We start from the raw sequence: 16,542 nt of genomic DNA on the forward strand, positions 1-16,542 counted from the left end.
AGAGACAAAGAGAAAGGTCTTCCTTTTTGCCATTGGTTCACCCTCCAATGGCTGCCACGGCTGGCACACTGCGCTTATCCAAAGGCAGGAGCCAGGTGCTTCTCCTGGTCTCCCATGGGGTGCAGGGCCCAAGCACTTGGGCCATCCTCCACTGTACTCCCTGGCCACAGCAGAGAGCTGGCCTGGAAGAGGGGCAACCGGGACAGAACTGGCGCCCCAACCGGGACTAGAACCAGTGTGCTGGCGCCACAGGCAGAGGATTAGCCTACTGAGCCACGGCACCGGCCCAGTTCATGTTCTGACTACTCCGCTTCCAATCCAGCTCTCTGCTAATGGACTGAAAAGAAGTAGAATGTGGCCCAGGTGCTTGGGCCCCTTTTCTGTCATGTGGGAGACCTGGGTGAAGCTCCTAGTTCCTGAGTCAGCCTGGCTTAGCCCTGGCTGTTGAGGCTGTCTGGGGAGCGAACTAGTGGATGGAAGATTTCTCTCTCTCTCTCTCTCTCTCTCTCTTTCTCTCTCTCTCGTTTTCTGTGATAGCCTTTAAATAAATAAATATTAAATGAAATAGGCCATATCATTGAAAAATAGACATGGGTTTATGATTAGTTGTGCGTGCGTGTGTGTGTGTTTTTAACAAAGTTGCCAAGGTAATTCAGTGAGGAAAATGCAATCTTTTCAACAAATTGCTTTTAAGCAACTGAATGCCCCCATGGAAAAAGAATGAATCATAACCCCTACCCCAGTGCATACAAAACAGATGCTTAAAAATAGATCCTGATCTAAATGCAAAACCTGCAATTCAAAAAATGTCTCAGTGAAAGCATGGTAAGAAGTGTCTGCAACCATAGGACACAAAAAGTGCATGAACTGTAAGAGAAAATATAGATAAATTAAGCTTTATTTTTATAACGAGTACCTTCTGCAGGTCAATAGACAGTATTATGAAACAAAAAGGCAAGCCACAGGTCGTAAAAAAAGAAAATACAAGACTTATATCTGATAGTAAACTCGCATTTAGAGCACACAGAGAACTCTTACATCCCAATAATAAGACAGATTTTTTAAAAATCATTTTAATGTGCTTCACAAAAAATGAAATAGAAATCTTCAAAGGTTCATGGATTTTTCAGTTATTTGTATATTATTTAGTTATATCATAATGTTATATTATTATACAACTTAATTACCTTTTAATTCCTATTTTCCATACCTTTTCTTGAAGGTTCCTTCCGTATGAAGGAACAAAATGCCTATGAAATGATCTTCACATCATTAGTCATCAGAAAGACACAAATTAAAATCAAAACCAAATATCCTTCATGCTCACTAGAATGGCTGAAATTAAAGACCTACTATACCAAGTGTTGGCAAGAATGTGAGCAACCAGAACTTTCATACATTACCAATGAGAACATACATGACTTAACAACTTTGGAAAACACTTCAGCAGTTTCTTATAAAGTTAATATATGTTTGCCATACAAATCAACCTTTTGATCCATAAATGTTTGTCCAAGAGAAATGAAACTGTGTCCACATAAATACTTGTGCATGCATGTTCATGGCAGCTAGCCAAGTGTCCATGAGCTGGTGACTAATTAAACAAAAACTGTTTTTCCCACACTTTTTGATGTGATTTCATGTAAGTCATGGTGAGAGATCTCATGATCTCTCTCAGAATGCCCCTGGCTCAGCAATGACTTGGGCCTTGTATAGTGGCATTGTCTAGGTGAAGTTCTAGGAACTCAGTCTCTGAAGAGCCTCAGCTTTGATGGTTTGGTATTTTTGCATCTTGTCACAGTAGGCTAGAAGATAAATCTTTTTTCAAAAAAATCATTTCATTTTATCTGTTTCAGAGGCAGAGAGAGAGAGAGAGGGCTCCCATCCATTGGTTCACTCTCCAGATGCCTACAGGGGCCAGGGCTGAGTCAGGCCAAAGCTAGGACTCTGGAACTCAGTGTGTATCTCTCACATGGGTGGCAGGGACCCAATTATTTGGGCCATCACCTGCTGCCTCTCAGGAACCATATCAGCAGGAAGCTGGACCTGGAAGCAGAGCCAGGACTTTAACCTAGGCACTGCGATATGGGATACGGGTGCCCTAAACTCTATATCAAATGCCCATCTCAAGAGGAGAAATATTGATATTGATACATTAAATCCTAATGCAGTAACCCACTTATCCATGAACTTTGTAAAAAAAATCTATGAAATTCATAATACAAATCCTTACTAAAATAATTAAAACCTTTTTCATTTAATTTTATATATGCTTCAAGTACTAAAGTAAAAAAAAAATTATATTAGAATGCCAAATTAAAGATTGTCTTCTTTCCAACATGGTGCTTGAGAAAACTAAATGTTGCAATACCAGAACAAACTGGTTGGCCTGATCAATAACTTCTTTGTCTAGGCAAAGAGCAATGGGAAGGAGGATTATAAGCATAAGGTTATCAGGTAACCCTAGAATCAGAGCAGGAAATACTAGATGCACAGTTTTAAAAGTTAATACTTGGCCGGCACTGCGGCTCAATAGGCTAATCCTCCACCTAGCGGCGCCGGCACACCGGGTTCTAGTCCCGGTCGGGGTGCCGGATTCTTTCCTGGTTGCCCCTCTTCCAGGCCAGCTCTCTGCTGTGGCCAGGGAGTGCAGTGGAGGATGGCCCAAGTGCTTGGGCCCTGCACCCATGGGAGACCAGGAGAAGTACCTGGCTCCTGCCTTCGGATCAGCACGGTGCGCTGGCCGCAGCGCACTAGCCGTGGCGGCCATTGGAGGGTGAACCAACGGCAAAAGGAAGACCTTTCTCTCTGTCTCTCTCTCTCACTATCCACTCTGCCTGTCAAAAAAAAAAAAAAAAAAAAAAAGTTAATACTTAAGGCCTGCACCATGGCTCACTAGGCTAATCCTCAGCCTGCGGCGCCGGCACTCAGGGTTCTAGTCCCCGTTGGGGTGCCGGATTCTGCCCCGGTTGCTCCTCTTCCAGTCCAGCTCTCTGCTGTGGCCCGGGAAGGCAGTGGAGGATGGCCCAGGTGCTTGGGCCCTGCACCCTCATGGAAGACCAGGAGGAAGCACCTGGCTGCTGGCTTCAGATTGGCACGGCGCGCTGGCTGTAGCAGCCATCTGTGGGGTGAACCAACGGAAGGAAGACCGTTCTCTGTCTCTTCTCTCTCACTGTCTAACTCTGCCTGTCCAAAAAAAAAAAAAAAAAAAAGTTAATACTTCAAAGAGTTGGGGAGTCATCTCTAAGCAGTAGGGTGACACTTTAAGTAAGGGTTATACTTGCTAAGAGGACCACAGTTTCCCAACAGTTAGTTATTCTGCCAGCAGCAGAGAGTACAGGACAAGTTCCAGAAGTCTTCCTGACCCCCGTTTTTCAGTATCTCCTTACAGTGCCTTCTGATCCTAGAGCTGCTAGAGCTTTGTCTAACAAAAGTGTCAGAATCTGCTTTGGAATCTCAAGCTGAAAGAGGCCTCTACCCCTAACCCTCAACAACCCCACTAGATATCTAGGACTTCATATCCTGTTTTTGTCTTCTGTGTGTCTTAGGTCTTCTAGAACTGGCTTATTCATAGACAGTAAGTAACATGATCTCAGCAAAACCTGAGGGCGTGGGTAGGCATGAATGAGGGGAGTTCTACATGCAGACAGTGAAGTTTTCTCAAGTTCAGTTAGCCAGAGGGTCTCACTAGAGCTAAGGCCTGTCAGCTCCTTTGCTCTACTTTTGAGATGAGAATAATTTTCCACTAAGCTCCAGCTAAACTTGGCTCTCCATAGACTTTATTTGTAGGAATTATCTTAATAAAGCTTATGAACAAAATTCCTGATCAGAATAAACACAGGATTCCTCATTCAGTTATTTATACAGTGTTTAAATGGCTGAAATAAACGTGAACTTAAATCTAGAACATCAAAGATAGAGTAGTGAGTAAAACAGCAGGACTTCCTTTGCAGTGTCCTTCAGAGAATTGGTGCTCTGAGAATGAGAACAGAATTGATACTGAGCTTTTCTGTCTTCCCTCCCTGCTTCCAGATGCAATAAGGTCAGACCTGCCCCAGCCAGTCGCCCAACTCTTCTGTAAGAGCTAAAGTAACAGTATTAGCAAAGCTGACACTTCGATTGATCGCACTTGCTTGCGGGGCACTGCTCTAAGAGCCGTTCTTCTAACAGAGAATGTGTGTGTCTTTTGCAGCTGTGAAGATGACCTCTCCGAGGACAGAGAGGAGCTCCTGCACGGGATTTCGGAGCTGGACATCAGCAACTCGGATTGTTTCCCATCCCAGCTGCTAGTGCATGGGGCTTTAGCCTTTCCTCTGGGGTTAGATTCCTACCATGGCTGTGTTATAGCGGCTGCCCGCTATGGCCGGGGCCGGGTGGTAGTCACTGGCCATAAGGTATTATTCACCGTTGGCAAACTGGGCCCCTTTCTGCTCAACGCTGTCCGGTGGCTGGATGGGGGACGCAGAGGCAAGATTGTGGTGCAGACAGAGCTGAGAACACTGAGCGGCTTACTCGCAGTGGGCGGCATAGACACCAGCATTGAGCCCCATCTGACCAGTGATGCCAGTGTCTATTGCTTTGAACCCACGAGTGAAGTGGGGGTCAAAGAGCTGCAGGAGTTTGTAGCAGAGGGTGGCGGGCTGTTCGTTGGAGCGCAAGCCTGGTGGTGGGCCTTCAAGAACCCGGGAGTGTCTCCTCTGGCCCGGTTCCCAGGAAACCTCCTCCTCAACCCCTTTGGCATCAGCATCACAAGCCAAAGCCTCAACCCAGGGCCCTTCCGTACTCCTAAAGCTGGCATCAGGACCTACCATTTCCGCTCGACTCTGGCTGAGTTCCAGGTTATCATGGGCAGGAAGCGAGGGAATGTGGAAAAGGGTTGGCTGGCAAAGCTGGGACCAGACGGTGCAGCTTTCCTCCAGATTCCCGCAGAAGAGACCCCTGCATATATGTCCGTGCATCGACTCCTGAGGAAACTGCTAAGTCGCTATCGGCTCCCTGTGGCGACCCGAGAGAACCCCGTTATCAATGACTGCTGCAGGGGTGCGATGCTTTCCCTGGCCACGGGTCTGGCCCACTCTGGAAGTGACCTCTCTCTGTTAGTCCCGGAAATTGAGGATATGTACAGCAGCCCCTATCTGCGCCCTTCGGAATCTCCTATCACCGTTGAGGTCAACTGTACCAACCCAGGTGAGGAATGAGGGGTGAGAGCCCAGTGTTATGGGGACTGGTGGAGCAGGGCATGGTGACCACAGCAGTTAATTGGTGGCATCTGACCACCTCCAGAGGGCCACCTCCATCCTTTGTCTCCTGCTACAGAGAAGACAGAGGGTGGGATTGTAAGTGCTGTTTGGAAGACCGTAGTGAGGGCAGCCTGGAGGAGAACAGAGGGGCAGAGCTCACGATGGGTATGTGGAAACACTGGGTGGGATGCAGTCAAGAAGCAGTGATGCAGCCCACGCGTCTGTGCTTTTGGCAGGAACCAGATACTGCTGGATGAGTACTGGGCTGTACATACCCGCAAGGCAAATCATAGAAGTCTCACTACCTGAAGCTGCTGCCTCTGCTGACCTGAAGGTGAGGCCATGCCCCAGTCTCCCCCTAACATAGAACCCAGATTCTATTGCCTTCACAGTTGGTAGCTCATTTGGTTCTCACAAAATATACTGTCAATAGGAGGCAGGTGCTTTGCTTCTATTTTAAGGATGAGGCAATGTACTAAAAAGCTAATGATTTATTTACTTGTATGGGACCAAGACAAGTTAGAGTCTAGAACTCAAACCTAATCCAGCTTCTGGCTCTTAAGTTTTGTGCTTTTGACCTAAGTCATAGAGTAAGAACCAAAAAAGATACCAAATAGAAGGTCCCCTGGTACACAGTTGGTATCCAGTAAATCTTAGTTCATGTCCCTCCCCATCCACCTTTCCCACGGTCCCACAAAGTGTTTCTGACTCTAGTTTCTTCCCTGTGACACCAAATACTGTCCTTAATTCTCAGTCCATCTCTACTCTGTCATCCCACATATACAATCCTCATGTAAAAAATTAGTCTTCCTGCTCTAACCTTCTTGAGGGCCCTTGAGATGGTGAGGATCTGTTCTGTGCCTTTATCTGTCCTGGAACTTGTTTGGAAAAAAGCCAAGGCAGGCAGTCCCAGAACTACCAGGTAGATGATTCATTCAGCTTGCCCAGGAAGGGGAGCTTGAGAAAGGGAAGGAGCTGAATCAGCCCTCCACTGTATCAGCCAGATCACACTGCCTCACGCTGGGCCCCCTCCCTAACTAGCAAAATGCAGCATCACCATTACAGAAAAAGTAACCGATAAATCTGGGTGCTAAGAGATACTTGGGGGAAGTGGGGTTTTGGCCTAGCGGTTGAGAGGCCTGTGCCTCACCCTGGAGTGTCTGTGTTCAGTTCCCACCTTTGCCTCCTGATTCAGCCTCATGTCAGTGCAGACCTTAGGAGGCAGCAGTGATGACTCTAGTAGCTGAGTTCCTGCCAGCACATGGGAGATCTAGATTGTTCCCAGAGCCTCGCCCCAGTGCTTGCCCAGCTCCAGCCATGCAGCCATCTGGGGAGTAAGCCAGTGGAAGGGAGATCTCTGCCTATCTGGCTCTTTCCCTCTCTCTAACTTCACCTCTCTGAGAAAGAGACAGCAAGAAGGGGAAGGAGAGAGAGGGAGAGAATGGGAGAGGGAGGGAGGGGGAGAGAGAGACAGACAGATAGACAGACACCAAGGGACCATTTGTGGGAGCTGAGCCCACATAGAATTAGCCTGATGGGTTACACCTGGTGCTCATCATGTTAGTGTCTCAACATGACCCACTGTGAAGGTTTTTGAATCCTTGGGAGAATATTCACACATAGTTTGTGCCATGTGACCAGGAGAAATGCTGCAAGTTAATGGGTTTAACACCTGCATTTGATCAATGATGGGAAGGCTGGGCATGCATGGGGCCATTGCCTAATGGCCCCTTCCTGAGTGCTCACATCCTGGGCTGTTTTCTTCCACCCACTCATGGTCCGTGCTGACTCTGTGGGGATCTCTCTGCTCCAGATACAGATCGGCTGTCACACCGATGACCTCACAAGGGCCAGCAAGCTGTTCCGAGGCCCACTTGTGATTAACCGGTGCTGCTTGGACAAACCCACGAAATCCATCACCTGCCTTTGGGGTGGCCTCCTCTATATCATCGTGCCTCAGAGCAGCAAACTGGGTTCTGTGCCCATCACCGTTAAGGGGGCTGTGCATGCTCCATACTACAAGCTGGGTGAGTGGAAACCATGGATGCACCCTGAGGGAAAGAGTGGAGCAGGGATAGGAGGTGACTGCTATAGGGGGAGAGAGACATGGACTAGCAGAGGGAAGGCAGGTGGGCTTCCTTGACTACAGCATCAGAGCAAATCACATCCATAGAAGGACTGGTTGTTCATGGTCATGATCTTGCCACTTTTCTCCTGGGAGAGTCCAAGCTGTATGTTTTAGCTTTAGGGATTCAGGAAGATGTGTTTCAAGCCCACTTGGTCTCTCTTCCTAGGGGAGACATCCCAGGAGGAGTGGAAGAGGCGTATCCAGGAGAACCCAGGCCCCTGGGGAGAGCTGGCCACAGACAATATCATCCTGACGGTGCCAACTGCGAATCTTCGCACTCTGGAGAACCCTGAGCCACTGCTCCGCCTCTGGGACGAGGTGATGCAGGCTGTGGCACGACTGGGAGCTGAGCCCTTCCCTCTGCGTCTGCCTCAGAGGATTGTAGCTGATGTGCAGATATCTGTCGGTGGGTGCTCTGAGCGAGCCATCTGTGCCTTTTGCCTCTACCTGCCTTCTGTTTAATGCTCAACAACTACATGTGGACAGCCAGCAGGGTAAAAATGTTGTACTAGCCAAGCATAGATGGAATCTTTTCTATCCAAATGGAAAGGAAACAATGTAAATAAGAAATAAAGGGGGCCTGTGTTGTGGTGTCACTGGTTAAGCACCCATCCCACATGGGTGCTGGTTTGAGTACCAGCTGCTCTGCTTTCCAATCCAACTCCCTGATAGTGCACCTGGGAAATCAACGGAAGAGGGACCATGTGCTTGGACCCCAGCACCCATGTGGGAGACCCAGAAGCTCCTGGCTTCAGATTGGCCCAGATCTGGCCATTGTGGCCATTTGAAGAGTGAACCAGAAGATGGAAGATCTCTCTTTGTCTGTCTCTCTCTGTCTCTATTTCTCTATGTTTCTTTCTCTCCCTTTCTCTCTCTCTCTCTCCCTCTCTCTCTCTGCCTTTAAAATAAAAAAAAAAGAACAATTTAAATCAGCATGTCAAGGAGTGTCATCAAAGACATCAAGAGATGTCAGCTGAGATTTCGGATGTCACTCTGGGGACTTGAAGGAGTGTTGGTAAAGATGGTAGAGGACTTCAACTTAGGTCAGAGTTACTGGGAGAGACAATTTTACTACCTTGAGAAGCCACTGAGTAGAGGTCATTGCCTAACTCAAGCAGCCTAAAAATTGGGAATATAGACATTCAAGAACCACAGAGAATTCACTAGACCCTCATTGTCTTGGCTTTCAAAGATGATTGTGTCAGTATAAGCAATTCCATGTCTAGATAATGAGACGGAGCCACACTCAAAAAGCTCTAGATATTGAGAAAGGATATGACATAGGTTGGTGTGGATAGGTACCATCACAGAAACAAGATAAAATAGTGGTATGGATGGCTGTAACCTGCTTCTCCTCCTACAGCCATGTTTCTTCAGGTCAGAGTGAAGATAAAGGCATTGTTACGAAAGGGGAGAGTAAGTAGCAAGCCCTAGAATGATCCTGCTTTGTATTGTCCTTGTGATAATTATAGGCCCCTGTGACCATACGGTTAACTCTTGAGAAAGTCATTTTTTCTCTGTACTCCCGTTTTCTTGTGTGTGAAATGGGGATTAAAAAGGTACCTGGGTATTTTGGAAGAGAAATAATACAGAGATGAACTTTGTGAGAAAAGTGGGGAGGATCTCAGCCCTCTCTTCTACCCCCTGCATTTTCCAGGCTGGATGCATGCAGGATACCCCATCATGTGCCATCTGGAGTCCGTGCAGGAGCTCATCAATGAGAAGCTCATCAGAACCAAGGGGCTGTGGGGCCCTGTCCATGAGCTGGGCCGCAACCAGCAGCGACAGGAATGGGAATTCCCACCACACACCACCGAAGCCACCTGCAACCTGTGGTGTGTTTACGTGCATGAAACAGTCTTGGGCATTCCTCGAGGCCGTGCCAACATTGCCCTGTGGCCCCCAGTTCGGGAAAAGAGAGTCCGAATCTACCTGAGCAAGGGACCTAATGTGAAAAACTGGAATGCATGGACTGCCCTGGAAACATATCTGCAGGTACTGGGCAAAGGGTGATTGGAGACCCCTGCAGGGACCCCTAAGGCCACACTGTTAGATGATATTCTGGTCATCCAAAAGGGGCCCCCACTGCGTCTGTCTCCTGCACTGGGCCATCCTGGCCCAGTCCTGGCTGAGGCCAGTCGTGACAGTCCTATTTGATGATGCCTCTCAGTGCATTGTTTTGCATGACTCTAAAGCATATACAATAAATAGCCTTAGCCTCACCTTCCACAGCTTAGAGATACAAGAGAGTAGATAGAAAACACTGAGAAAATTTAAACTTGGCAGAGGCAAACCTAGTGCTATAAATATACTTAAGAAGTCTGGCTGTAAAGTCAGACTCTCCTACTTAATAGCTATCTAAAAATCAAGCAATCATACACACATAAAACATGGGATATGACCCATTTTTTCCTTAACTGAGCAGCCTGTCTCTTCAGTATGACTTAGCTGTGCCTCAAATTCTACCTTTGCAGGGAATCCAAGACCCCTCAGTGCCCTGGCATGAAGGTTACCTTTGCCTTTGCAGTACTGTTTGATGCCGTAGTTCCCTCTCTGCAGTGACTGGGTCATTTCCCAGCTTGCTGTGGAGAGTCAGCACCTCGAGCTCCGGAACTCAGTCTCAGGCCACAAATGCTATATGCAGGTTCTTCTACCTGCTGAGTGCCTCTGCTCATTCCCACTGCCATGAGAATGGTGGGACGTAGCAAGGAAAGCTCTGTTTTAACCTTGTCATTGGAGCTGCTTTGCCCCAAGGAAAAGATGTTCTTCGTCAATGAAATAAACTTGGGAGTAGTCTAAGAACCTCCTCAGGTGTCTCACAACTCAGAAGTTCTTGCAACAGTGGCCACCAGCATCTATCTCCAGGATGGCTGCTTCTTTTTAAAATCACAACCTTTACTGTTAGTTACCTGGACTATCTAAAGTCCACTTCTACCTGACTCAGTTTTTTCCCCAAAGCCCATTTATAGCATCCTTGTAAATTGACAGACTTGTGATTAAAGAGGTTTTGTTGTCAGGATAGGAGTGGGAGTTTCCCAGTTATTGGGGTTTCACTTCGCAACTGTTCAAGGATTGTACCACAGCAGGCAACTTTGAGTCCTTGTATAGTTTCCCATGAACTATATGAATAATAACATCAGTAGTAAAGATTGATATTAATCAAGTCAGTGATTACCCCAGCCATCACTAATTGACTCTGCTTTGTGGCAAGCCCTGGACTAACCCTGAATTCCTTCCTTTGACTAGAAAATGGAGGGCTATGGCATAAGATTTGCAGGCAAAAACAGAGGAAAGATCAGTGATGTGAAGCTAACTTTTAAGGGATTTACTTTCAGTCCACTTCGGGTGTTTGATGAACCCTTGTTTTATATGTTAAAAGTCTCATTCTGCCCCTTCTTTCTCTTTCCAGCTACAGGAAGCCTTTGGCTGGGAGCCATTCATCCGTCTGTTCACTGAGTATAGGAACCAGACCAACTTGCCCACAGACAATGTTGACAAAATGAATCTGTGGGTCAAGATGTTCTCCCACCAAGTGCAGAAGAACCTGGCTCCATTCTTTGAGGCCTGGGCCTGGCCCATCCAGAAAGAAGTGGCTACCAGCCTGGCCTATCTGCCTGAATGGAAGGAAAATATTATGAAATTGTACCTCCTCACACAGATGTAAGGAGTGCCCATCGAGGTGGCAGGTAGAGAGGTTTGGGGAGGTAGGCAGAGGTGGGGATTCACTCCTCTGCCTCTGTCCTCTAGGGTTCTGACCTTGTCCTGTTAGTTCATGCCCCTGCATTGTGTTATCGACGTCCATCTCCAGAAGTGGGTTAAGAATACCACAAAAAGTGGAGTCAGAATTTCCCAGGAACAAAGCCCTTCTGTTTATGAATCTTGTTCCCCTTTCTTTCAGCTATCAGATTCCTGTATCGGCCCAGGTCTAAGATCCTGGGCACCTGTTTCTATAGCAGTCCCTGGGTTCATCATTATTGGCCATAGCCTATGGAGCATAGTTCTAATTTTGATGACCTAAGAGCTCTCTCTGAGCTTTTAGTTTTGATTGGTTTTTCCAAAAACCTAAGCCAAGAACTCAATAGAAATTTACCATGTTGACCAGAAAGCTCCCTGATAACTCATAGTTTTGTTTCTTTGGTACTTTTCAAAAGCACTTAAAAAGCAGTCTTGCATGTTGGGAAGAGCCCAGAACTAGGGTTATAGCTCCTGAATCATTTTGTTTCTCTACTCCCATTTTCTTGTTTGTGAAATGCAGACAAAAATACCTACCTCACAGAGTTGTCTTCAAGATTCAGTTGATAATTCTAGAGAAGTTGGTGAACTATGCAGTGCATTCCACCCAGGGAATATTTTTGTTGATACTGGCCCACAGAAAACTGAGCTAACTTCTTTCCATTCTTTTCCCTTTCCTTGTGCGTTAGATCTGCTAATAGTCTCCCTACATCCAAATCCTGATTCTTTCACCTATTACTTGTCAGAGCCTGACATTTTTCTTAACTGCCCTGTGACTCAGTTTCCTTATCTACTTTGTAGGATTAAATGTGAGGATTAAATTTTATATTACCTCTAATAGTGATTAGAACAGTACCTGGGAGTTACTAGGTGTCAAGAAAATGTCGTCTGCCACTACTGTTATCTGATTAACTCAATATGATTTTTGAGCTAGACTTTATTTTAGATGGCATTTACAAATGCAGTTGTTGTTAAATCTGTTCCAAGCTACACTTGAGGCACTCATCCCTGAAAGAATTCTGATGCGGTGATTTCTGATCTGAAAATAGGACTCAGAATTCAAACTGTAAAGCAATTTGGGCCTTGGCCTTTTTACCAGGTCTATATTTTAGGTCAAATTCCTTCTCTGATTAGATTAAGAGTGGACATCTTGACCGGAACAATTTCATGATGGTGATTGTCTTTAACAAACAGCAAGCACCCAACTTTGTGATGAGGTTTATATTTTTGTGGTAGCAGATTTGTGACATAATCACCATCAAGAGTTGTTTACAAGGCTGGCAGACAAAGTCCACACACATACAAATAACTATATTGAAGCAAGACAACTGTATAGAGCTGACCCAAACTTCATTAAATTGCCATACATTCAAATAGTCTCTTAAGTTTTCTTCTGGTGTTATTCCATTTCTTTGTACTTTTAACTAGAGTTGGGTCTGTAGGATGGATGTTGTGGTTATCAAGGCAATTTTCCTTTAATTCACTGCTTTTCATGTACTTCAGTACACCATTTTACTTGCTTACTTGCTAATTGCGTGCATGGTACACAGAAAGATTTGTGCCATATAATGTTTTTCTTTGGATTTATTTACTCTGTAATTTCTCAATCCTAGAATTATTTTCTCTTATTTAATGAATTTATATTGTCTAGGTTCTTTGGACATGGGTACTAAAAATTTGCTCATTATTTAAAAAATCAGTATCAACTACAGGATGTTGAGTATGTACCAGGTATTCTACTGGTTTCTATATATATATTTAGTCTTCATTTAATCTTCACATTAATCTTCTGAGATGGAAACAGTAGTCACTCCCATTTTGTGTATGAGAGAATTGAATTTTATGGAAATTAAGTAGATTATCTAAAGCTTTATTGCTAATAGGTGGTAGAACTGCAATTTGAACCCAGGTATTCTTATGATAGAATTGGAGTTCTTAACCACAGTGTTTTGGATGTCCAAATGAATGTGTAAATAAAAATAACAACAAGCAAATAGAAGGCCTTTATGTTCCTACTTGCCATTGGCTGCTTATTCTTACCCCTAATCTGTTTTATCAGGACCAAAAAGTTCCTCTGTTTATTTTCAATGTCAGATCAAAGTAGAACGTAAGGAAGGTTTCTGAAGTGCTTCCCAGTAGGTGATGCTGGGGTGGGGACTGTTGCATCAGTCATCCGTTAGGCTCTGAGTTCCTCAGGGTTCTGTCTTTCTAGGGCACAATGAAAGCATTCTCTAGCTTAGTGGATTCTGAAAGATGGGGTGTTTTGGTAAAGTATCTGATTCCCAAAATACCAAACACTCCATATTCTAGAGAAGAAATTAGGTTTTCAGTCTTTTATAATACTTGTATCCAGTCTTGTCCTTGTTGATCCACCTTTTATCAGTACAACCTGGGAATTTTTAAAAAATAGGAAGTTATACATGTTCCTTACGTAAAATTCTCCAGTGAGACTTCCAATTTAAAGTGAGAGACTAAACATACAAGTTAACCTCTCCTCTTCCTCCAGGCCCCACTGAAATTGAAGTCAAGAAGTGAGAAATGGAATTGACACATCACAGCAATGAAAACTGAAGGGATTTGGTTGTAAGTGGAGATCTCAACACATTTCTGGAAGAGAGAAAGTGGATAAAGCAGGATTATGAATAAAAGAGTGAAGATACCTTTCAGACAGAATGTTAGCTGATCTGAACAACACAATCCCAAAGAGACTTGGGCACCTGAAAAATCTATCTACTAAAGAATTATTCCAGTTGTATAATTGAACCCCATCTTACTCTGCTCCCACCCTTGTGCACAAAACACAGGTAACTTGTTGATACCAGTAAAAATTTTGTTGTTTTTGTTGTTGTTGTTTGTATAAAGAAATTGAATAAACCACCTAAGGGAAAGTGAGAGTTAATACTCAAGAGTAAATTCCTCTTTTGTTGAAATAGGTGGGTCCCCCTAACCTGTCAGCCAATTCTTTACTGACAATTCAGACGCCCTACTCCAGTACACAGAAGACCTAGGGAAACAGCCTTCTTCATACAAGAGCAGAGGAAATGCATACCAACTCCTATAAGCTCCTATAAGCGGTTAAGTGCATTCTTAAGTGTGGGAAATTCCAGACCTGGGAGTGGGGAGTGAAGAACAGGGTAGAAGCATATGATAAATAAATAGGTAGAATTGGGAGATTTGAAAAATATTGCAAATTCTGGAGGAAATAAAGTTACTGTGGGAAAAACAATTTGAAAATTTAGCTGTACCTTCAGAGAAGTTAGAGTTGTGTTTCTAAGATGAAAGCAAGATACTACAAAGAAAAGAATTCTGAGAATAACTCTCTGAAAATGAAATAATATTTCCAAGTGTATTCAGTAGACAAGCTAGAAAATAAAGTTAAGGAAATCTCCCAAAATATAAAGCACCCCCTCTAAAGAAAAAAAAACTATGAAGAAAAGAAAAAAAGTTATAGACAATCAAATCAGTGTCCTTTTTTAGGAGTTTCTAGAAGACAGAATTTAGAAAACATATAAGGAAATATAAAGAAAAAATTGGAGAACAGAACAAATGAAGGTTTCAGACTGAGAGGGCCCAATTTAATCTATATCTTAATACAATCTTGGAAAATTTGGAAATATTAAAGATAGAGGGGAGGTATATAAGTGACAACTGGTGGGGAGGGGAAAGTACATCAGATCGTCATAATTGTGTCAACTAAAAAGAAATGAGAAAAATACTGGCAGCAGTTTTTTCATCAACAACACTGAATGCTAGTAGTTAGTGGAGCAATGTCTCCAACATAGTTTATGGAAATTTTTTGTACCCAGAATTCCACAGCAAGACCAACAGTCAAGAGCACCATTAAAATAAAGACATTTTCTGATGCAAAATGTTTTTGCAAAGTCTACCCCTTTGTGCACCCTTTCTGAGGAAGTACCTTGAAGAAGTTCAGCAAAATGGGGATTAAAACCCAAAATGAGGAAGAAATGGCATTCAGAAAACAATGGGCATCCCCCTGAATGTCTCACTGTAGAGTGAGTTTTCCATAAAGAGATCTCACTGCAGACAGTTATCCAGCAGATCCTTTTGGGATGAAAGCATACAGTCTCGGGCTCTCCAGGCAACGGCATTCTCTGCCATGAATACTATCACTGAGAAGTCGCAATATTAGAGAATAAGGAGGACCCCCATTCTTTGTCAATAAGAAAGACAAATCAAAGCTATGTCAAGAAATTCAGGTCCAATTATGAAGCAAAATAAAATGAGCTGTGATTTTGATTTGCTATGGAATGTAAGAAGAAACTCAGCTGGTCACTGGCAGTGGGTAAAATTCCCCTCCCATGGTATAGGCATCACAATACTGTGTGTGTAGAGAAGAAAATATCCTAACTGCTACCTGACGGTCATTAAAAAGTATTTACATTGCCAAAATGATGTACATGACATTTATTCTGTGTTCTGACCAGCCTATCAACAAACATGAAAGGCTTAGTTTTTTATTCATATATGAAGTTGTAAGTAAGTAATGCTGACAAGTTAAGGAACAATGAAATCAAGAAGTTGAGAATCAGTTGTGGGAACAGCGATGGAAAGAAGAATTGTACTACTTATGCATCCAAAATGGGGATGACAGATAAGGTCTTCAATTAATAAAACAACTATTAATTAGTGTGATACTCAAAGCTAAAAATTAAGCCAATGTAAGTATTAAAAATGACACATCTATAAAACATTTCAAGAACAATAGCAAATGAAAGGTGGGGATACTGTAAGTTAAATCCTTATCTTTTGTATTGGGAAATTATTAAAGAGTGTCTAAAGTTAATGGAAGAAATTGTTGTTCAAACATGTTATTTAAATTTAGGAAGTTATTTACCAGAAGTTCTAAAAATAGATATTGTTAAAAGAATTGCCTCTAGAGAATGGGACTAGGTAAAAGAAGTTTGGGGTGGGAAACTGTGTTTTCATTTTAAGTTCTTCTGTACTATTTAATTTTTTTACCTTGTGCATGTATTACTTTGAAAAATTTTTAATAAAATCAAATAAAAATCCTTCAGTGACTTCACATTGACTAAGATGCAATAAAAACAACACCTTGACATTGCTTGCAGGGTCCTCATGTATTAGGATCCAGCTGATGTGTCTTGGCTCATTGTTACATCCCCATTACTCTCTAGTTCTACCCACACAACACATCTTCCAAGCACACTTCACCTTCTCTTGTTTTTATAGCTGTTACATTAAAAAAAAGAAACAGGCAAAACCCACTACCGTTGGTCTCTTAATAATGCCTTTTTTTTTTTTTTTTTGACAGAGTGGACAGTGAGAGAGAGAGAGAGAAAGGTCCTCCTTTTTGCCATTGGGTCACCCTCCAATGGCCACCGCGGCCTGTGTGCTGCAGCCGGTGTGCTGTGGCCGGCGCACCGCGCTGATCCAAAGCCAGGAGCCAGGTACTTATCCTGG

The 16,542-nt window shown here is 43.9% G+C and overlaps 1 protein-coding gene across 8 annotated transcripts in view; it reads left to right on the forward strand.

Moving 5' to 3' along the window:
• Nucleotides 1–16,130, forward strand: part of LOC100348562 (TRPM8 channel-associated factor 1) — a 49,056-nt gene extending 32,926 nt beyond the window's left edge. For 4 of the 8 annotated variants that reach the window (XM_070071361.2, XM_070071362.2, XM_008258085.5 and 1 more), the window contains 7 exons: nt 4,193–5,187; nt 5,477–5,574; nt 7,054–7,267; nt 7,535–7,774; nt 9,026–9,363; nt 10,778–11,054; nt 13,607–16,130. In XM_070071361.2, the coding sequence (XP_069927462.1) occupies nt 4,193–5,187; nt 5,477–5,574; nt 7,054–7,267; nt 7,535–7,774; nt 9,026–9,363; nt 10,778–11,032 (2,140 nt within the window). In that variant the 3' untranslated portion in view covers nt 11,033–11,054; nt 13,607–16,130. The remainder of the gene's footprint in view (nt 1–4,192; nt 5,188–5,476; nt 5,575–7,053; nt 7,268–7,534; nt 7,775–9,025; nt 9,364–10,777; nt 11,055–13,606) is intronic. The other 4 variants (XM_008258078.5, XM_008258079.5, XM_008258084.5 and 1 more) reach the window with 1 other exon arrangement.
• The last annotated feature ends 412 nt before the right edge of the window (nt 16,131–16,542 follow it).

Source organism: Oryctolagus cuniculus, chromosome 3 (genome assembly GCF_051225735.1).
Source record: "Oryctolagus cuniculus isolate XC-2025 breed Fujian yellow rabbit chromosome 3, ASM5122573v1, whole genome shotgun sequence".
NCBI lineage: Eukaryota > Metazoa > Chordata > Mammalia > Lagomorpha > Leporidae > Oryctolagus > Oryctolagus cuniculus.